This window comes from Nanorana parkeri, unplaced genomic scaffold (genome assembly GCF_000935625.1).
Source record: "Nanorana parkeri isolate BGI_ZX_2015 unplaced genomic scaffold, ASM93562v1 scaffold2036, whole genome shotgun sequence".
Taxonomy (NCBI): domain Eukaryota; kingdom Metazoa; phylum Chordata; class Amphibia; order Anura; family Dicroglossidae; genus Nanorana; species Nanorana parkeri.
The window spans coordinates 127,925-150,986 of record NW_017308304.1 but is presented as its reverse complement, the minus strand read 5'-3'; the positions used below and the strand labels follow the sequence as shown (position 1 = coordinate 150,986).

Sequence of the window (23,062 nt, the reverse complement as noted above, 5' to 3'; positions counted from 1 at the left end):
ACCCGCCGCAAGCTCCCTCACCCGCCGCTGGTCTCCTCAGTCGCCGCATAAGCCATGCCCGCCGCTGGTCTCCTCCTCGCCGTGAGCTCCCTCACGCGCCGCTGGCCTGCAGACAATTGAGGGCCCACCTTCTAAAAGTCAGGAGTGGACTACACTAGAAATGTAACTGTAGTGATCTGGATGTAATGACATCAGCTTATTTTAATAGTGAGCACTTCAATTTAGTCAGAATCTCTCAAGGAAACCTCTTATTGAAAAGAGCCCTCCCCCCTCCCCCCCCTTTTCAATAACATGTTTCACTGATGGTTAGCACTTTCCTCCCTGTTCACATAGGAAAGGACTAGCACCTGTTCACTAGAGCTGCAACAATTATTCAATTAAAATTGACGATGGAAAACGTTGTCAACGTTTATCGTCGATTTGTCGGCTAAAATTCAAATTTCCCGGTCACGCCACGCCCATTAAGCTGTTTGTGCCACGCCCACGCGACACGGCTTAGCCACGCCCACACTGAGGACATGCGTCTGGCCCTCTCCTCCTGGCGAGCTTTCCGACTCGCCGACAACCAACAACGCTGCTGCTCGCCGACAACACAGTCATTCAAAGTCAGGCGAGATCAGCCGGGAGCTTTTTAATGCTTCCTGTTGTGTTTTGGTTTTTTTTAAGCGGCACACTGCAGAACATTAGCAGCTATAGAGGAACAACAAACAGCCTGTATAATGTATTATTGCTGGGATTTGTTGTTCCTCTATAGCTGGTGGTATTCTCCATTGCGCTGTGCAATGTATTATTGCTGGGATTTGTAGTTCCTCTATAACTGGTCAGTGGTAATCTGCATTGCACAGTATAATTATATACAGCGCAATGCAGAATACTAGCAGTTAGAGGACTACAAATCCCAGCAATAGTACATTCTATAATGTTGTACTATTGCTGGCATTTGTTGTATTCCTATATAGCTGGTGGTATACTGCATTTCGCCGTATAATTATACAGCGCACTGTAGAGGACTACAAATCCCAGCGATAATAAATTATATACAGCACTGCAGAATACCACCAGCTATAGAGGAATACATCAGATCCCAGCAATAATACATTATATACAGTGCAATGCAGAACGCCAGCTACAGAGGACTACAAATCCCAGCAATAGTACATTATAGCATAATGTACTATTGCTACATTCCTCTATAGCTGCTGGTATTCTGCATTGCGCCGCTGTATAATGTACTATATTGCACACCACACTTTTTTACTTCCACCGTGCCAAGCTTGCTCCTGTGATGGATTACAATCTCAATAGAAACTAGTCCATTACTGGAGCCTTTTTTTTTAAATCCGATTAATCGAACTTAATAAATCGGCCAACTAATCGATTATGAAAATAATAGTTAGCTGCAGCCCTACACACAACCAACATACCTCTTCCAAATCTTTGTTCTGCACCAAAACCATATTCATTGTATCCATTGTACTCCTCATATCCACCATATCCTGCAAAGAAAAATTACATGAATTCACATTTTGTGAGAGGACAGAACCAACTAAAATACAACATGATACTTATCAACTGGTTTTGTGCAAAAGGCAAATGAAAAATATATGGGCCTATTCACAGCTTTACTATGCATGCTGCAGGCACATGGCATAGTACATGTAGAGCAACAACTTGCCTCCTCCATAGGCTCCACGCCTCATGCGGTCAAATCCTCTCCCTGCGGCACTGTAACCTCTACCGGCACCTGGTCTGTCATAGGGTCCTGGGCGCTGCATGCCAAAGAGCTTCCTCGGAGGATCATAGTGTGTACGAACCTCCGCTCTACTGCTCTTAAAAATCTCAATGTACCTAAATGGGAGTTGGGGTAGGGAGATGCATTATTGGCATACACAACAAAAACACACAATTTTACTAAATTTATTGTTAATCACAAGTTTAAAAGAAAAAAAAAGGCAGTTTAAAGCTTCTAAAACCAGTAAACGTTTAGATTATAACTTGTGTGGTCTTTTATCAATGGAATGATAAGACTACAAAAAGGAACATTATGCAAATAAAGCGCAAGGCTTTTCTTGTTAATTAAAAAAACATTATGCGCAGCAATCACGGGTGCAAATAGATAAACCCATTGTGACAGAAGTAATTTTAGACCATAAACATTAAAAATAAATGTAAAACAAGAAAGTATCACATTTTCTTATGGCAACACTAACAGATTTACATCATGTATATCAGGCTAAATACATTTTAACTTACATGTTCTTTCATTTTCATTAGATTAAGTTTATGTTCTTTATCAAACTATACCATAAGAAAAGTGACAACCAACCATCCATCCATCCCCACCTGTGCCCTATTCTCTCCTTGTGTTTCTTTAGAGCCTTTTCAGCTATTTCCTGTGAAGCAAACTGCACGAAGGCCTCCCCCGTACTCCTCCCCTGGAAGTCCACCGGCAATGTTATCCCATTTGGCACGATTTCCAACCCTTCAACCCAAGGACAAATAACCCCAGTGGGGGGTAAACATTAACATTTTACAAACCCAGACAGACATTCTTATAACACCAGTACATTCAGGGCAGTAAAACATTTACCAAAAACATGCAGTACCATTTTCTAAACATCTGCAGATCTCCTTCCTACTCACAGCTATATTAGTTTCCAAATATATTTTGAAGCATTTGCATGTTTACAAGTTTTTTTTTAAATTTTGGTGAATTGAAAGAACAGCTTAAACATTGAACACTGCAACAGTAGAAAAAAAAAAGAAAAAGCTGCCCATACAATATCAAATAAAAAATATAGGTGAATGGTGAGTGTTACCACAAGTTATGTGCCTTTTGTGTCATTCCTTTAATGAGACAAAAGCCCCACCTCCCCCCTAGGCAGGGTACACTGCTGGAGTGAAACTTGCCGTTTCAATGTTGGCTGAGGATGTTTTTGGGAGAGAGTGTAAAGTTTCACTCCAGGGATATCCAACACGGTTTACAAATAGTGACATTTAGTTGGGGTTATTTTTGGAACCCAATTAAAAAATGGCAGGTTAACAGCACCTAAGGGAAAGTATACTGGGAAATCAGTGGATGCATATTTTAGGTGGTTTACTACAGTGTTTCCCTTAAAGAAATTTCTAAAATCACATCACTTTTACAAAGCTTGCTCGCCAAAATGGAGATCATGTACAGCAGTTTTACATTGGCAACCAGACGGAGCACTTACTGACCTGTACAATTGCCTGGTCTCTTAATTGGAGACAAAAGAAAGCCACAAATGGAGTGCATTCATTTTAAAGTCTGCAGTGCTACACAGTGGTTTTCACTTATAGCATACTCATTTACTCTTGCGGGTTTATAAAAACACACTACATATGAAAATTCCCTTTAAATATTACAAAAAGCCGCACCCGAGACACTGCCAATATAATGGTTTTCTCTGGAGGTGCACCGAAATGGAAATTCCAAAACCGGAAAAAAAAATCGTCAGGCTGAAACCAAAAGTTTTTTTTATTTGAATTTAATATTTAATTTTTATTTATATTTTTATAAACTTTAAATTTTTTATTAAATATTTTTAACTTTACTTTTTAGGGGCTTTGGGGAAATATTAGGGGTCTAAACAGATCCCTGATATTTCCCTTTTAAAATAGAAAAAGGATTGACACAAAGTTCGCAATCTCTTTTTCTGCAGTCCCTGTTATCAATGAACAGGAATCCTCTATACCGAGTGTTCCTGTTCATTCATAACTGTTTACAATAACCACAACTATGAATGAACAGGAGGTGATGTAGATCACTTGCCATTCATTCATAATTGAGGATATAGTAACCATATTCTGTCCTCAGCCTCCAGTGACAGTGCAGGCCGTCTCCGCCCCCCACACCACTCTGCTGGACTGTGATAGGAGGTTTAGAGGTGTGGAAGGACGACGGCCGCTTGCCTCCGGCAGAAAAAAAAAAAAGAATAGGCTGCACTACAGAAAATAGATGACTATGTAGAGGTCTCCATTTATCAACTGTAGTATTCACAGCTCGGGCAATAAAGAAAAAAGTAGGTGTAGATCAGACATTAAAATTTTAACCCACAGATGTCAGCATGTGAGGTTTTCTGCATCAAACATTGTAAAGGGGAAAGAGGGAAATTATTCTAGCAAGTTTCTGTTCATTTGATATTCATGCAAGAAATGGGGGGCATGGTAATGTCAGGAGAACAAACAAAACTATGTATATATGTTGGAATAATTCCCCTTATTTCTTGTCTTAACAGAAGTGAGGTAGAATGCCTACAGCAGAGAAATAAACTGGAGAGGTTCTAACCTTTCCCCACTGTATACAATAAAATAGTTTCAACTCAAGTTGGGATTTAAAATGACAAGTTTGTAAGGGGAAACTGAGCAAATGATTGTATATGCTTAGCGGAGATAGATGCCTTCCCCCAAGCAATTTAGGAAATGCTGTTTTTTTCTATCTTTAATAGGACACCACATATACAATTGAAGAATGCCATGTTTAAAACTTAGGGAAAAAAGCTTCTATTGAAAGGGATGGAATGTTACCAATAGGGTAAGAACACAAAAGCAAAGAAAAGGGCAAACCATAACAACTTGGAACCCGCTTAGTAAGGATCCAGGTGCCCGAAAGGACATTTTGCAGGGTATATAAAACTGTAGTGTAATGCCCAGTCTTATTGTACAATGGCCTTTCAATTTACCAACTACCATGTAGTAAATGTTCTAATGGTAGGCACTATACACTGCACTGAAAAAGTAAAAGGGGACATTTAAGGTGTGTGGCTCAGGTTAAGACTCCTAACCATTAAAGACTGGTACAGGGGAAATAAAAAAGTCACTGTTAAGCACAGAGCATACCTGAGAAGAACTGTACAATTTCTTCTTTACTGCAGCCAAATGGAAGGCCTCTTAAACGAACAAAGCCATCGTTTGCAGTGTCAGGGCTGTTAGGACCAGTATGCTTCAAAACCCAGTCCATTTCTACATTATTAGACTTGAAAACTGTAAGAAATAGAAATGCAAAAAATCAGGTCATTATGAGGATATTCTCTATGTATAGAGACACCCATAAAACACAAAATGATCATTGATAAGTGGAAAACATGTACATCATGCTCGTTATTTAGGCACTCCCGCTCCAGTGTAAGGCAAAAAATTTGCAATTCTGCCTGAAAAGCTTTTGTACTTTTCCTAGCTTTAAGCTACAAGAAGCTCAGGTGTGTACAGGCATCACTAAAAATGAAGGGATTCTTCACGTTGAGAAACACGCGACATAACACAATGTGAATGGAGGCTAAGACTAAGGAGGAAAGGGCTAGATAATTGTGGACGTCCTGCAGCCAGGAAGTGAGGTGGGCTCTTTCTGACTTGCTGCAGCTTCTAAGACACATAGGGAGAAGCTTGTAGGGAAATCAGTACGCAATTTCAGGAGCATGAACGCAGCTTGCCTGACGTGTACAGGTCCAGTCTCAGCCAAGAGCCCTCATTCACAGGTAAACCCCCCATCAAAAGTAGGTGGTCATGTACACAAAGGGCAGGCTGCATTCTCACGTAATTCTGTAGTCCTAGCACAGGAGCGCACAGGGAGTGCCTCCACGAACACAGAGGGAGGATGCCCTCAGCATTCTGAACTTTTAAAGAAACAGCAGCCCAGTGGTCTGTAAGAACCATATTGTGACATTGATTAAAAATGTGAGGGTTTAATATCACTAAAAGGGCCCAGTCACATCACATCCAGTGTGTTCCGTTGCAGTTCATGCCCCCATAAATCAATCTGGCTAGGGATCTAGGGTGGGAGGAGGTGTGTTGGTGCCATGTCAATGAACGCAAGGTATAGAAATGCCCTCCAATCCAGTACGATCTGAAATGCCCTCCAATCCAGTACGATCCATTTTTTCAGACCACACGTAACTGGAATGGAGGGCATTCTTGTACCTCAAGTTAAAGTGCGGACGGGGGTCGTGTCAGTACCATTCATGTCAAGGGCACTGCAGACACCAGAACGCGGCCCAGCTCGATCTATGCGAGCCAGTGCGTTCCACACTGGATATGGTGTGACTGGGCTCTGAGGGAACTCAGAGATGCATTATATGTCTGGGGTGAATACTACATTGGCTTTCTTCTCCAAACGGAAGTCACCAAATGCACTCTTCCTAAAATGGCATCCCCCTTGTGAGCTTACTCACACCATCTCCAGACCTGGGTGCATTTCCGGAAAGCATTTGGGTGCGTTCTTTTAAAGTCTCACTTGAATTTCTAGTGTGCTGTGGGCAGAGGAGGCTGCCTGGAAAAGACGCTGTTGGCTTATGAAAGATGGCACCCGCTGTGGGAACAGGCCTTGACATGGCCTAAATGTTTGTAGTGCAAATTTAGACTATTGGAGAAATTATGATTTTTCAGTATTATTCCTTAATAAAATATTCTGTGTAAGAATTTACAGTGCAAAGACGTGGCTGGGTATACAATGGGTATACTTGTGGAGCAGAGAGCCGACCGCATCGGCTCTGTGTTAGGTTATCGCATGGCCATGTTTACTTTTCCAAGCCCTCCCTCCTCCATCAGGGGCAGAGTAATGAATGGATGAGACATCAGTTACTTCCTACTGAAAACAAGCTGCAGAAAAAAAAAAAAAAAAAGTTTCCTATCGTTTGAAACCCCCTGCTGCTTAGCAGAAAATTAAGTGCATCTCTGCTCTGACCTGTATATTTCCCCTTCAACCCCCTTAGCCTGCACATCTATACATGATCCTCTTCATCTGCATCCTCCTACTGTATGTGACCTGTACTGTACATGAAAGTGCTGAAATGATTAAAGGGACCGCTTCCAATGCTCTCCATATAATCACATGGTAATGAAGTACTCACCTTCCACATATCTATGGCCCATGGTCTCTCGGTCTTTTTTCAGAGCTAGGTTGAGATCATCCTCGGTTTCAAACTCCACAAATGCCTCCCCGCTTGGCCTTCCTTCTCTGGTATATATGAAGTGGATGCCATGGGTGCCGTTTAAGATTTTAGATTCTAAAGAGCAGAAGACATGACGTAAGCTAGTGCCGGTAACACCAGCATGGAAGGCAGAAAGCCTGCCATTTTATCATCATCACACCTACCTACGAAAAAGCTTTCGATTTCATCTGTGGAACAGGACCACGGCAGCCCCCGGACCTTCACCACGCACCCTTCCCCACCTTCGGACATTTTCTCTCCTCGCTGCTAGCCGAGACTGCGGAACACCACGTGACTGGAGAACAGAACAGCGTCACAAAGACAAAATGGCGGCCGCGCCTCGATTACTCGGATACACCGCTAACAAAACAAAGCCGCGGGCACGACCTAGCGAACACTATACACGTCTACTCCCGAATATACTGCAATACTGGAAGTCATACATAGCTTATACACCCCATTGAAAACGAGTGTAGAAAAAAAAAATATACCTTATTTCTACATCTAGAAAACCTCAATCAATAACATGCAGGTAGATCGCCTTTTCCTACATCAAATCAGGAAACAAAGGCAGGCAATTGAAAGTCACGTGTAACTTCCCGGTGATACAAGTGAACCGCGTAGACTATTACATACCCCAAACAAAACAAATATAACCGAACCCACGCCTGAACACATGCAGTTAACGCTTACCTACTGCTCCGAACAGCTCTCCGGTTTCCTAAGAAAGACGAAGTGACTGCCAGTAATAAATATAAGGTCGGCGCATGCGCACTGTAATCCGTACCGCCCCCTCCCAGTGACGTACTGGGCCTGGTTTGGCGCTCTGTGAGTTTGCTCCCTGCTGGTGGTGAGCACGTCTTTGTGAGATCTCTGAAGGTCCACCTCTGGCATCTTCCTTTATGTTTGCAAAATGAATAAAAGCTCACTTATTTTTAGAAATTTGTGAACCCAAAAATACATCAGTATCTATATGTCTGCTTAAAGAGACACTAAACTCAGGAGTTAAATCTTAAAATGTATTCAAGTACCCTAACTAATAAGAGAAATGTACCTTATGTGCGTATCACTTGGCTGTAGATCCTCAAATTATGTTTTTATTTCATGCCGACACTGTACTTCCTTCTGGAGGGTGGCTACCTTTGTTGCCCATGCTATCTGTGTGTGTTGTAAAGTAGCCACCACTCCAAACTCACTCCTATGATGGACAACAATCTCATGTTTAGTTTACTAATGTCTATTGAGATTGTAGTCCATCCAGGGAGCAAGCTTGGAGCAGTGACTACTTTACAACACACACAGGGACCATGGGGAACAAAAGTAGGAAGAACAATGTCAGCACAAATTGAGATGATTTGAGGATCTACAGCTGAGTGATACACAAATAAGATACCGTTTTGTTAATAGTTATGGCACTTGAATGTATTTTTAAGATTGAACAGTTTAGTGTCAATTTAATAAGTGCTTACTGCGACAAAGTGGAAGTAAAGACACAATATAAGAATCTGCTAAGATGTAAGGATGTTTGGCAGAAGGGACATGCAAAGTCTCTTAATGCAAAAAACAAAACCTTCCTCCCAATTTTCTATGTACACCGTACAGTACAAGAGCCGTTATGGGTACACTCAGCTTATTCGTGCCATAATTGGGCCGGATGCCACTTGTGTGGGCATGTGTTACATCATCACTGGCCAATATATTCAAATATAAACCGCACTCTAACCCCTAACCAAAAGAATGGATGGAACCTCTAAGCAGCTGCTTAAATATCAATAATAGATATTAATGATATAGGTAAAAGTGTGCAGTGGTATTTCCCCTAAACTAGAGTGCAAAATGCATGCAAAAGAAACCAACAATTCATGCAATAAATCCATACACAACAATACATAAAATGCCCAAAGATGCAGGATATCAGCATAGAAGCCCTTAGAAGTTCATGAGATCCATAAAATGCAATGTGCATCAATAATACATGAAAAGTGTTCAGATATAAACTTGTCTGCTACTTCAATCTTCACAATATATAAAGTGCAAAGTGTATCAATAATGTAACAAAGTGTTCACACTCCAGAACTGAAATCAATGATCAACATTTAAATATATCAGTCACTTTCTGATACATAAGGATAAGTCTGTAAAAACCTATAATGACTTAACCACCACTAAAAAAAGCAAACAAAATTGTAACAGTGTATCCACAGTGATGAATGACAGTCCCGGCTATTTGGACAACAGCCATTATGAACTTAGGAGCACTTTTTTGCTGATATCCTGCATTTTTCAGCATTGTATGTATTGTTGTGTATTGCTTTATTGCATGAATTGTTACTTTTTCTGGTATGCGTGTTGCACTTCAGTTTAGGGGGAATAGCACTGCACACTTTTTATCTACACTATATTGCCAAAAGTATTGGGACAACTGCCTGTACACGCACGTGAACGTTAATGACATCCCAGTCTTAGTCCGTAGGGTAAATATTGAGTTGGCCCACCCTTTGCCGCTATAACAGCTTCAACTCTTCTGGGAAGGCATCCACAAGGTTTCGGAGTGTGTCTAGGGGAATGTTTGACCATTCTTCCAGAAGCACATTTGTGAGTAGTGATGAGCCGAACACCCCCGTGTTCGGTTTTGATATATACAGAACTCTGATATATACAGAAATCTGATATATGCAGAACTCTGATATATACAGAAATCTGTATAACACTCATAGTGTGGGATGTGCCGCGGTCAAACAGACCGCGGACATCCCATAATGTTCGGTGTTCGGCGAACGCTCGAACATGCTATGTTCGAGTCGAACATAGGTTCGACTCGAACGCGAAGCTCATCCCTATTTGTGAGGTCAGATACTGATGTAGGATGAGAAGGCCTGGCTCAGGGTCTCGCTCTAATTCATCCCAAAGGGGTTCTATTGGGTTGAGGTCAGGACTCTGTGCTGGTCAGTCAAGTTCCTCCACCCCAAACTCGCTCATCCATGTCTTTATGGACCTTGCTTTGTGCACTGGTGTGCAGTCATGTTGGAACAGGAAGGGGCCATCCCCAAACTGTACCCACAAAGTTAGGAGCATGAAATTGTCCAAAATGTCTTGGTATGCTGATGCCTTAAGAGTTCCCTTCACTGGAACTAAGGGGCCAAGCCCAACCCCTGAAAAACAACCCCACACCATAATCCCCTCTCTACCAAACTTTACACTTGGCAACTGCAGTCAGACAAGTACCGTTCTCCTGTCACCCCCCAAACCCAGACATGTCCGTCGGATTGCCAGATAGAGAAGCGTAATTGGTCACTCTAGAGAACACGTCTCCACTTCTCTAGAGTCCAGTGGCGGCATGCTTTTCACCATTGCATCCGACGCTCTGCATTGCACTTGGTGATGTAAGGCTTGGATGCAGCTGCTCGGCCATGGAAACCCATTCCATGAAGCTCTCTATGCACGGTTGTTGTGCCAATCTGAAGGCCACACAAAGTTTGGAGGTCTGTAGCTATTGACTCTGCAGACAGTTGGCATCTTCTGAGCACTGTGCGCTTCAGCATGCGCTGACACCGCTCTGTCATTTTACGTGGCCTACCACTTCGTGGCTGAGTTGCGGTTGTTCCCAGTTGCTTCCACTTTGTTATAATACCACGGGTGACCCTGGAATATTTAGTAGCGAAGAAAATTCACAGATGGACTTATTGCACAGGTGGCAACCTATCACGGTACCACGCTTTAATTCACTGAGCTCCTGAGAGCGACCCATTATTTCACTAATGTTTATAGAAGGAGTCTGCATGCCTAGGTGCTTGATTTTATACACTTGTGGCCATGGAGGTGATTGGAACACCTGAATACAATGATTTTGAGGGGTGTCCCAATACTGTTGGCAGTATAGTGTATATCATCACTGGCCACCCAATGACTGAAGAGGATATGTACATACTTATGACAAAAACCCAGCCAACACATAGCAGTCTACTACCACTTTAATGAAAGTGGCACACACCAATTTGTTTATTTGTTGCATGGTGGTGTGCCAGTTTTGAGTGCCCTGACTCCTCTCTCTCTCTGGACTGGTTGAGTCGCCTCCTACCACACACCAACGTGTCTCTACTGTGGTGGCTTTGGTTATCGATGGTATCACACGCCTGTCCCTCCCCCCCTTCTATAAACAAAAACTCTTCACTACAGGTTGGAACCTCTTAGGTTGCAGGTTTGGGCTTCCTGTCTGTACCCAGTGGTGTATTCTGGTTTGGGGCTGCCCTAGGCAAGACAAAACTCAGACACCTCCTCCCCCCACTAAATTTTCCCCACTCCTTCCTGTTTTTGACTTTTTGCATAACCTGTCAGTCGCTGGATACAGTGCACACATTGTATTCAGCTTTTGACATGTTCCGCTATTAGCATAACAGGAAAGCTTGGGTCTCAGGTGGGCTCTGCAGGGTCTCAGGGGGGCTTTGCAGGATCTGTGGTGGGCTCTGCAGCATCTATGGTGGGCTCTGCAGGGTCTATGGTGGGCTCTGCTGGGTCTATTTTGGGCTCCGCAGGGGGCTGTGCAGGATCTGTGGTGGGCTCTGCGGGATCTCAGGTGCGCTGTGAAGGATCTCTAGTGGGCACTTCAGGTCTCGGGGGGCTGTGTAGGATCTGTGGAGGGCTCTGCAGGCTGCAGAGCCCACCACAGATCCTGCACAGCCCCCTGCGGAGCCCAAAATAGACCCAGCAGAGCCCACCATAGACCCTGCAGAGCCCACCATAGATCCTGCAGAGCCCACCATAGATCCTGCAGAGCCCCTCTGGGACCCTGCGGAACCCACCATAGACCCCACTACAGATCCTGCACAACCCCCCTGAGACCCTGCGGAGTCCACCATAGACCCCACCACAGATCCTGCAGTGCCCGCCTTAGACTTTCAAGTGGGCTGTGAAGAATCTGTGCTGGGCTCTGCAGGGTCCCTTTAACAGCAGTGTGATCCACTTACACCAAAGGCGTCTCTAGACTTTGCGAGGCCTTAGACGAAACTTAAACATGAGGCCCCACTCACAACTATAATCGAAAATTGATGGCTGTGTGGGGTTTTAGGAGGCCGTGTTTTTATTATTTTAACCAGCTCCCGTCCATAGCCGTTCTTGACTGGCTATAGGAGCGGGAGGGCGTCTTAAGATGTCCTGCCCCTTCCCCCGCTTGTGCGTGGCGCTCAGCGTGCACACGAGTTAAATCCAGATATACCACATCCACAGACCTCCCTCCATCCAGATCTCTACTTACCACCTCGTAAAAAGTCAGTAGGTTACCAACAAAAGAAAGCTCTATCTGTCCCCAAAAAATAGTATAAAGTTTGTTTCAGTACAGCGTTGCATGACGGAATAAACGTCGGTGTTTTGCGACGCATCCGATCGCACTGTGGGCGGGGGGTGTGTGGATGCGATGCCATTGACTTCAATGCACAGCCACGCCCCCTCCCGCCCCAGGACGAATGTGGAGTTTAGTGTGCGATTACAGTGCATTCCAGGAGTTACTGCTCTGGAACGCACCATAATTGGTGTGAACTGACCCTCAACAACTTCCTGGATTCCCTGGGTGCTTTGTATGCTTTCCCTGCTGCTTGATGTGATGCAATCTTGATTCCTCAAGACTAAATGATAACGTTACATTGTTCAGACGCTGAGTTGTAGTTCAGAAGGCAGGCTTAGTTATAGTTGTGACATAAGGAAGTGCATATTCACAGGGCTGAGTGACATTGTCTCAGTGCACTGAGGAAGTACATCCTATGGGCATCTTCAAGTAAGTTTACAAACTTCTAGATCAAAATGGTTATTAGGAGTGGCATAAAACTTATGGAAATTCAATATACAAATACATTTCTAGTTTTTGACCATCGATACCCTTTAGGTCACAACCTTAGGTGGTTCTCAACCTGTGTAACCCCAGGACCCACATTTGTCCTTGGTCATTAAGTTGTGACCCAAGTCACACTGCACTGGAACGCATGTCATTGTGGTACTGTTTGTTCCGATGCGGGTGATCACACAGTGGGATAGCAATGCAATACACCTCCCACAGCAGAATGCACGGTAGGTGTGATTGCGTGGTAAGGTGCGTTAAGCGCACGGAACTATGCAATTAACGCACTGTACGTGTGTGAATGGGCCCTTACAAAACACTGACAGACACACACAACTACAGACACAATCTCACACACTCACAGACATTCTCAGCCACACATACACACTCCCAAAAACATTTAATTTGTGTTCTTTTTTTAAGATCCACCCTGTCTCCCTATCTTACAAGGACGGGAGTGGATCCTCAGCCTGGGGTCCAGTGTGGGCTGCAGTGTTGTGACGGAGCTCCATCCATATGTGCATTGCTTGTACAACTCCCTCATTTGCTTCTCTGCCTTTTGGCTAAGATCAAGTGTAGTATCTGTTCTTATCAGTTGCCGGGGTAGAAATGATGCTGCCATCTATTGGAGAGGCGGATGTGTCCTAGTATTCTCCGGTGTAATTGGTGGGTGCCGGAAGAGGTTCAGTCCCTGCTGGATGTGTCAGACCCATAGGTATTGGGTTGACCCTGTGGGGAGGGACCTCGGAAGGCACTACCTTCTGATGGGAATGGGTGCTTGCTTGGTCTGGCTGGAGGGTTGGGGGTGGCGGGTCCCGTGGTGCTGTGCCCCCTGGGGGTGGCGTCCCAGAGAATCACATTGGGTGTGGGACCCCAACACTGATTCACTGTCACATGGACAGTTTCTGCACAACGCCTCTTGGACAGGCCTTATGGCTAGTCCGGGGCAATATTTTTGCACTCCGGCCCCTAAGGCCTGTCAGCGTGGTGCACTGGCACTTAGTTTTTTATTTATGCACTTAATGCACGATTGACACTCACAGATGACGGAGGGTGCAGGTACCTTTGTGTCTATTTCCTGAAGTTGGGGAGGAAGCTATGTGACCTACAAATGGGCCCCTCTGCCTTCTCCCACCTGTGGGGGGTCTTTCTTCGGGAGAGCCCCCCAACCTAGTACTTGGTGGACCTGTTTCGGCAGGTCCCAGAGGATCATGGTCCGCCGGTCTTCGGGTTGACGGACCTGAGTCGTTCTTGTCCCTGTCAGGAGCCTTGCGCCCCGGGGGATCAGGAAAAATTGTGGCCCTTTCACTAGAAAGGACTAAGCACCCATGTGTAACATCAGTGGTTCGTTTGTTCGTACCTAAAGACCCACTCCAGCACTGCTGCCTCTCTCCCCATCAGGCTGTACTTATACTTTTATTGTGCTCCTTTAGTACAGGGGTATAGCCGAAAGTCTGCCGTTTTTATAGGCAGAAAGGGGTGGGTGGAATGTGATTGGCTTAGAAAGAAAACTTCTGATTGGCTAGAGGAAGGAAGGGCCATGATTGGCCAACTGTCAATCTAAAAGTCCGTCTAAGCTTGGAGCTGCCAGGGTTCTGAGGTAGGGGGCGGCCCCAGAAACACATTAACCCGATCAACTAATTGCTGGAAGATGACTTCATTGAGAGCTGAATGAGCAACGCTGTGGTGATCGATGGGCTTGTAAGCATCCATAGGAAGGAACTACTGGACATGCTTGGTTTTACATGTTGCTTGTGAGTGCAATACTTTTATTAGCCCGATTTAATAAATTATTCTTCACATGGAACGGGCGCTCTTTTGCTGTTTTTTTTCATATATAGATATGAAGGCTCCCTGCCTTGTGGAGCTGCCCCGTGTGATCAAGCCTAATTAAGTGGAGAGAAGCCTGTGGATGATTACTTTGCGCCGGGAGTGAATAGACTTACAAGGGTATAGCCACTAGATGGGGCTGTGCCTTCTGTTTTAGCCTACTGTCCAACCTCTCCAAAGCAACAGCTTACCCAGCCAAAGAAGATTGAGTACATCTCACAATGAACTACTGGAAAAAGATACAAATACACCAGCACTCCAGACATGTAAAGATGTCTCACAAATTTATTGTGAAGAACAACGTCACATACATACTATATATACACACCGATATTTCAGGGCCTTCTGAAGGCAACATAGAGTGAAAAAATACCATGTGTGTAAATGCAGTATATATTACAGCAACTGAATGCAAATTGTACCCGGTGGGGCTTTTATAGCAGCTTAGAGAGGTAGGGAGTGGGAGATGTGCAGCAACCTAAAGATCAGGCTAGGTTCACACCAGATGCAGTGCGTTCCGGCCCGATTCTGGCCAGAACGCACTGCATTGCGGCCGGCTCACTTTTTTGTGGGGCAGGAGGGGGCGTGGCGGGCCATTGAAGTGAATGGCACTGTAGCCATGCCCTCTGGCCGCAATGCAATCAGCTGCACGTGATTGCAAGGCACATTGTGCATGCGGTCCGGTCCAGTGCGGTGCAATCAAAATGCTGCAAGCACTATTTTGATCGCACCGAAACCGGAGGACATTGTGGATTGGATGGACAGATTGCTGGGAGGGGCTGGGGAGGGCCCAGTGGTCATGGTACTAATCACAAAGTGACAGGAAGATGGAGCGTCATCAAAAAAGATCTTAGAGTCCACGGTCGGAGCCTAAAAAAGGTGGTATTCTCCCAAATACTGCTGGTACCAAGAGCCACACCAGTGAGACAGCAAGAACTAAGAGAGCTAAACAAGTGGCTAAAAAATTGGTGTAGGCATGAGGGGTTTGGGTTTATGGAGAACTGGGCTGACTTTTAAGTCAGCTACCAGCTCTACAACAGGGTTGGACTGCACCTAAATGGGGAGGGTGTAGCTTTGCTGGGGAAAAGATGGTAAATAGACTAGAGCAGAGGTCAGCAACCTGCGGCTCTGGAGCCGCATGTGGCTCTTTCACCCCTCTGCTGCGGCTCCATGTCCAGGGGCGGAACTACCGCCGGGGCCACCCCCTAGTGCAATATGCGGCAGTGGAGGGTCCCGGGGCCCTGCACTGCCGACGGGCTTCTCAGCAAGGGGGTAGGTCCTGTGACTCACCTTCTCTCCCGGCTGCGTCCCTAGTAACAGGCGGTGGGAGAGGAGAAGTGTGTGTACGGCTGGTATTTGGTAGCGGCAAGTACCAAAAAAAATGTTATCGGTACTCGATACAGAAATAGCGCTATCGGTGCAACCCTAATAATCGTAAACTGCTTAAGGGGTATTTTGCTTTGAGAGTGGTAAAAATTTGAAATTCACTTCCACAGATAGCTGTATCAGCAGGAAACATAAACTGCTTCAAAAAACACTTGGATGAGTTCCTCTACTCACAGCACATACAGGGTTATTGAAATTCCAAGCAGTACACACACACTACAGGTTGAATCTGATGGACCTGTGTCTTTATTTAACCTTACCTACTATGTAACTATGTAAAGATACTTCCTGTAGCTTTCATTGTAATTACATAGCCCAGCTATAAGCTACAACTGAAGGACATATACAGGTTCCCCACATTACGGATGCATCTAAGTGGTTGCTGCAAGTCTTGATTTTTCTCATGGCAGTGTATTTATTCAATGTTCACACAGGCAGAGAAGTACACTGTTAAACTGGCCATACACCTACGGATTATTTGCAGATTTTCTGTGGTCAGATGGAAAAGGTGCAACGGATTCCTCCATCTACACTAAACTGTGTGGATGGAGATGGAAAAAGTGCAACGGATTCCTCCATCTACACTAAACTGTGTGGATGGAGGAATCTCCCACTGGGCCAAGCTTCAGTATCTTGCTAGTCGACCCGCTGGCTGTCACAGTACCTGAACAATATGACTGGATGCAGGCCGTTTAGGTGTTTTGAGAGCCGGCGGGGCAGACTAGCAAGATACTGAAATTTGGCCCAGTGAGAGATTCCTCCAAGCCACACAGTGGATGGAGGAATCTGTTGCACTTTTTCCATCTGATCATAGATCTGCAGCTAATCTATAGGTGTACGGCCAGCTTTAGATGTTGGTAGTAGGGGCATAGAAATAAAGCTAAGCCCCCATTCATATCTGAGCAATGTAATGTCACTCAGAAAAAGTACAGAAGTGTCTTTAGAATAGGACTGCATGTTTTTGGCACCACTAGACTTAAATGGGAGGGCCTGAAAAGCGTTTATAATGCACATCGTTGTCATGATTTCATGCCCAAGAACCGTATCCTTCTTCTGGTAAGCTTTCTATTAGCCAAAACCACTTAAGCTTGAAAAGAGTGCAAAATACACCGGTGTGCAAAACGACCAAACGCACTGACACTGAATTGTGAATAATATAAAGTGTTAGTGCTGAGGTTTCCATTCACTTCCTCACGTGCACTATTTGCAATGGCGTCCTCAGCACGTTAAAGCCATACCCATCGACCAACATACGCCACTTCCTGTCGTCACGGATCGGGTCCCATGACCGGAAGTTCCTTTCCAGGATAGTGACGTAAAAATCAGCGTTTGCATTTTCTTGCGCGCTAAAAAAACTGCTTCCAACGTGTTGTAAGTTCATTGTTGGCGGAGAGCGACACGATGGACACGTCTCAGCTGTGTAAGCTGTTCATCGGAGGCCTCAATGTACAGACCACAGAGGCCGGCCTCCGGAGTCACTTCGAGGCGTACGGATCCCTCACTGACTGTGTGGTGGTAGTGAACCCGCTGACCAAGCGCTCCCGCTGCTTTGGGTTCGTCACTTACGCCGATGCGGAGCAGGCCGACGCCGCGGTGGCCGCCTCCCCCCATGTGCTGGACGGCAATAACGTGGAGCTGAAGAGAGCCGTGTCCCGCGAGGACTCCTCCAGGCCCGGGGCCCATGCCAAAGTCAACAAGCTGTTTGTGGGGGGGCTGAAGGCGGATATAGAGGAGGCGCACCTCATGGAGCACTTCTCCCAGTTCGGCACGGTGGATAAGGTGGAGATTATCGCCGACAAGGAGTCCGGCAAGAAGCGCGGCTTCGGCTTCATACATTTCGCCGACCACGACGCTGCAGACAAGGCGGCCGTGGTGAAGTTCCATCCCATCAATGGGCACCGTGTGGAGGTGAAGAAGGCCGTGCCGCGGGAAGAGATCCAACAAGCCTCTTCTGCCAAGTCTTTCCGTGGCGGCGGTCGCGGGAGAGGAGGATCAGCGAATGGCTTCTCCGCAGGCAGAGAAGGTTACGGAGGCTACGAAGGCTATGGCGGGGGTGGCCCAGGCTACAGTTCATACGGCGGCTACGGCAACGGTTCGAACGGCTTCGGGAACTATTCTCAGCATATGTCCGCCTATGGACCGGTGAAGGGCTCGGGAGCAGGCGGCGGTGGTACCTGGGGCCGTAATAGCAACTCGGGCCCTTATGGAGCTGGGGGGTACGGTGGAGGCGGCCCATACGGCTCCTATTAGAGGGACTACTTCTAAAGAGGGACTACTACATGGACTCATCCAGACACAACCCTGAGCCATGGACGCTTCCTAACGCCATCTGTCCTTTTTTTTCCGTATCTGGATGTTTTCTCTTGTCTGGGTCATTATTTTGCCAGGCTTGTTTTTTTTTGTTATGAATGTTTCCAAAACCTGACCTGTATTTTTGTTTTCTATGGTAAATTGATAAGTGCTAAACCGCCTCATGGACGTAACTTCCGGTGTGGAGTCAGGGTTCATTTTTTTTTTTTACATACATTGAATGTCCTATTGATCTGGATTGGGTACCCTTCAGAAGGCGTTTAGCAAACTTCTAGTTAGCTGGAAATCCAAGATTAATTTTTCTATTATGTATAGTTCCTTTAACTGCATAGGTTTTTGTTTGCATTTGGCTTGACCTTCTTTTTTTTAATAAAACCAAACTGTTTTAAGATTACTTACTGTTATAGGTCTTCTTAAATGGGTGGGGCAGTTTTAAAGCATTGAGGAACTTATTTATACAGATAATAGATACCTGTTTGGTATATGTAATGTTTAAGGCCCCATTCACACCTGAGTGTTTTGTAACCTCTTTCTCTAAGCGTGATGATGCTCAACAAAAAGAATCCTGTTATCAATGGCCCCTTTCACACCTGGGTTTTTTGTTGTTGCTGGTTGCATGAAGCTTGGAAGTACACAAGCTGCTTCTGGATCTGAATCATGTTTAGGCACCAGACTTTAAACTCGGGAACATATCTTTTTAATCCCAGCAGTGGGGCTACCCCCACATTGCAAGGGTTAAGTGACCTTAAACTCTAGTGGATTCTTAAAAATGCATTCTGGTATCTTAACCGGTAACAAAATGCTTTTTTGTGTATCTCTCAGCTGTAGATCCTCAAATAATCTCTTAATTAGTGCTAGCACTGTCCTTCCTCCTGGATGGTGGCTACTTTTGTTCCCCATGGTCTTTGTGTGTGTTTGTAAAGTAGCCACCACCCCAAGCCCACTCTTGTGATGAACTATAAACTAATGAGCTTATAGTCCATCATGGGAGCGACTTTGTAGTGGTGGCTACCTTACAACAATATGTGGGAACATATGTGTTCCCATGTCGCATATATTTTTATAAACTCTTCTGGTCACATGATTTTTTTTTTCTCGTGTTGAATATTTTTTATTAAATTTTCAATAAACATACATAATACAGGCAAGCACTGGGCTGAACCCCAGCAAAGGTCACATGTTTTTAATTTACTTTCTTGGGCCTAAAGCCCAACTGTTTTTTTCTTTCTTTTCCTTCCCTCTTATGTAGCAGGAGGAATGATACTCAAAGTGGGTGGAAACAATAGGGAACGAATGACTTGGTCACGCCATGTGCGATGATAGAGGTTTTTCTGCACTTGATCAGCTCCAGTTGCTTTAAAGTCCATTTCCACCTTTTGTAAGTGATGAGCATTTATTGTGGTAATAGAGGTGCAGTGACAATGTATACATCTACACATTTTCATGACTCACATTGCAGGGATTTGTATTTTAATGAAGGTTTTATTAGGATAGAAGCTTAAAAATGCAACATTTTGCGCCACTGCAAAATCAGTCTGGATCCGCCTCACCCATTGTAACATGATCCGTAAACACCATCTCTGCCTTTACACACAATGCACTGTCCAGAGGGGGGGAATATATACACAAGCTCTTTGCACAGAGACAGAAATTTCCATGTGGCTATGAAGAGGAAAGCCAACAAAAGAGTAAGTTTCTGTGTTCATGTACATCAGCTGCATATGCCCATTTCATGTTCACTTGGTATACATTGCTGGCATATGTATTTTAAAAATACCTCTGCAAAGGTGAAATGGGTTTTAAAGGCACATAGGAAATAATTGTTTTTATGTGGCCTGTTCACACCAGAATGCTGCCTGGGGGTGTGGTGTAAAGAAATGTAGACATACTGCATTTTCTGCACTTCACCTCATGTCGGTTATGGGTCACCACACTCCAGCTGACCTAACAATGATTACACATGAATAAAATGTCACTTTGAAAATTCAATAACGTTTAAGCAAAAGGCTAAATGGTGCCAAGTGTTGTAAAAAAACATATGGTGCCGCCCCAACACAAGCCACACTAAAATGGGCTGTTTGAGCACAAAGGCTAGTGTGAATGAGCCCTCAGGCTGGGTTCACATCTGGGCGTTCCAAATAGATGCGTATTATGATCGGTTTTAAGCACTTTTTTTGTTCAATGAAACGCGCGTTAGATGCTCGTTTTTTTAACCTCCCTGGCTATATTATTTTTTTAAACTTCCCGCCGGTTACGCCCCCCTGCGATGTGGACGCTCGCAATAGACAGCAGCGGCCGGAGGACACAGCAGGGATCACGGACAAGGTAAGACCTACGCTGTATTCCGGAGTGTGGCTCGGGGTTACCGCTTCGTTAACCCCCGAGCCACACTCTGGAATACCGAGCCACACTCGGGAATACCAATGGATACGCGCTGAAATCCGCCCCAAAGAAGCTCCTGTACTTGTTTGGGGCGTGGGAACCATGCCCATTTAACTGCTTGAGTGTTTTTCAGCGCTGAAAAACGCCCAGGTGTGAACCCAGCCTAAAGCAAGCAGATTTTACTTCAGGAAACCAGAAAGATGTGTAAAATGCGAGTAATTCAGTTTGTAATTATCTGCCAAGATCTTACTTCTAGTTTTTGGGTAAACATTTATGATATAAAATGATGCACAAGTAGAAGCTATTTTCAGTTAAAATCTTCTAAATGCATTCCAGGTGTATTGGAACAGCAGAGAGCAGGAGCTTTGCTGATTGCAAAGCTATAAGTCTGTCACAGCAGGGGGGTGTTGGACCTTTGCAGTTATACTGCTGCTTCCAAGTGCTTTTCTACAACATGCTGGCAGAGGACAGGCTGCTTGTTGGGCTGTGGCTACTAAAAGAATGAACTGCATAAGCCTTTGCACACTATTTTGTTTTGATGCACATGGAATGTATTTAGATGTCTTAAAGTGACGCTAAACTCCGGAGTTAAAAATGCATTAAAGTACCTTAACTATTAAGAAAAATGTATCCTATTTGTGCATCACTCTGCTGTAGATCCTTAAACAATCTGAATTGGTGCTGACACTGTCCTTTCTGGAGGGTTCCCCATGCTCCCTGTGTGTTTTGTAAAGTAGCCATCACTCCAAGCTGGCTCCCATCTTGGATTACAATCTCAATACAAATAAGTATTGAGATTATAATCCAAGCATTGTCCCGATACTAGTATCGGTAGGAGGGCCGATACAAGGCATTTTTACGAGTACTTGTGAAAATGCCCCGAAACTAAAGGCCGATATCAACCCTTTAAATTTTTATATCGGAGAGGCTGCCTAAGGTCCCACACTTGTGGGGACCTAAGGCAGCCTGCTGGGGACCTAGCAGGAGCTGTCTTTGACACTAAACAAAACCAAAAAGGGTAAGCGCACTACTGTGGATGTGAATAAATATGATTGGTAGTATTGGGTGTGCGGGCTCCTTTAACAGGGAGAGGAACCCTGTATACAGAATTAGCAAAGAAAAAGAAGCGCTACTACCCACAGATTGTTGATAAATAATTAAAATATAATTAATTGATAACATGTATGGAAAAAGTGGAAAGAATCCCCGACCTTCCTCCGCACAGCCGCCAGGGCTCAGCCTGGCCAGCGGAGTCCTGACATTACCCACACAACCAGTGCACAGTCCGGTCCCAGCTACGGCCGCCTTATCTAACTTCCAGCCTGCGGCTCCTCTCCCTGTGCTCCAGCAACGGGAGCTGAATTCTTCTACCTGCCTGTACCACCATCTACTCTTCTGCCAGCGACCACCCACTGCCTTCATCCAACAGTGAGTCACCCTTCACTTTTTCCATACATGTTATCAATGAATTAATTATATTTTATTTTAATTATTTATCAACAATCTGGGTAGTAGCGCTGTCTTTGTCACTGCCTGCCGGGTTCCAGATCTCCTTCCCAGCCCGGGGCAGCCCCACACAGCAAATAAAGCCCTGGAACCACCTGCCCGCAGAGCCCTTGGGACAACTGAACGGTGAGATCTAGACGCTGCTCTGGTGAAATCAGGAAGCAGCCTGGTAACATATGTATTCAGCTCTAGTGAGATCTGGATGCAGCCCTGGTCTCTACACAGCCCTGCTGTACACAGCTGCTCTAGATTTTGTCTGCTCCAGTTTTGCTAAATTCCCTTCTTTGTGTCCCTCCAGCAATTTTTTTTTGTACGCGTGTTAAAGGGGTTCTAAACCCTCAGGTTTTTTTGCCTATATCTACTGCTAGCAAGCAGTAGATATAGGCAAGAAGTTTAAAAAAAACAAAACGCTTGAACTGGTTTGGGACATTTTTTTTGGCTTTAATGTCACTTTAAGTCTGAATTTTTAGCTAGAGAACTGCTTAAAACCCCCAATTATATTTTCTGAGAGCAGAGACCCCCCTAGAAAAACTAAAACTTAGTTGACATTTTTAAGTGTTTATCAAATTGATAATTTTAGCAACAATACACAAAAATTTATTTAAGTGCACACAAACATATTATAATACCCAACTGAAAGATGGGGGGTTACAGCTGGTAAATAGCTACTAAGCATATCAAACCTTACAATTGTGCACGCCTTTATGTAACATGCAATTGTGATACTTTTGTGCATGGGGTAGCCTTCGGTCCTAGAGGTTACTGACTTGGGATGGAAGGAGGAGTCTATTTATTTAATGTGGTTGATGTGTTTCCTGTTGCAGGCAGGCGGAGCCTATATCTCGATGGCTGTCCTGGAAGATTCCTGGAAACA

The 23,062-nt window shown here is 44.8% G+C and overlaps 2 protein-coding genes and 1 long non-coding RNA gene across 4 annotated transcripts in view; 2 read left to right on the top strand and 1 right to left on the bottom strand.

The window, feature by feature from the left end:
* LOC108800463 (heterogeneous nuclear ribonucleoprotein H-like) overlaps positions 1 to 22,436 on the bottom strand; it is a 35,229-nt gene extending 12,793 nt beyond the window's left edge. For both annotated transcript variants that reach the window (XM_018572445.1, XM_018572446.1), the window contains exons 1-8: positions 22,425 to 22,436; positions 19,167 to 19,172; positions 7,112 to 7,248; positions 6,867 to 7,022; positions 4,861 to 5,004; positions 2,344 to 2,482; positions 1,676 to 1,848; positions 1,425 to 1,496 (exon numbers count right to left, since the gene is read on the bottom strand). In XM_018572445.1, coding sequence (XP_018427947.1) covers positions 1,425 to 1,496; positions 1,676 to 1,848; positions 2,344 to 2,482; positions 4,861 to 5,004; positions 6,867 to 7,022; positions 7,112 to 7,199 — 772 coding nt within the window. In that variant the 5' untranslated portion in view covers positions 7,200 to 7,248; positions 19,167 to 19,172; positions 22,425 to 22,436. The remainder of the gene's footprint in view (positions 1 to 1,424; positions 1,497 to 1,675; positions 1,849 to 2,343; positions 2,483 to 4,860; positions 5,005 to 6,866; positions 7,023 to 7,111; positions 7,249 to 19,166; positions 19,173 to 22,424) is intronic.
* LOC108800465 lies at positions 7,165 to 14,162 on the top strand. Its single transcript, XR_001942101.1, has 3 exons — positions 7,165 to 7,259; positions 10,273 to 10,276; positions 14,152 to 14,162. It is a non-coding gene; the product is annotated as an uncharacterized LOC108800465 (long non-coding RNA).
* Positions 17,291 to 18,380, top strand: HNRNPA0 (heterogeneous nuclear ribonucleoprotein A0). Its single transcript, XM_018572447.1, has one exon. The coding sequence runs from the start codon at positions 17,392 to 17,394 to the stop codon at positions 18,238 to 18,240; it is 849 nt and encodes a 282-aa protein (XP_018427949.1). The 5' UTR covers positions 17,291 to 17,391; the 3' UTR covers positions 18,241 to 18,380.
* Positions 22,437 to 23,062: the final 626 nt, after the last annotated feature.

Bases quoted from the DNA above. Each gene is read 5' to 3' on its own strand.
- HNRNPA0 (XM_018572447.1), top strand. From the start codon at position 17,392: ATGGACACGTCTCAGCTGTGTAAGCTGTTCATCGGAGGCCTCAATGTA.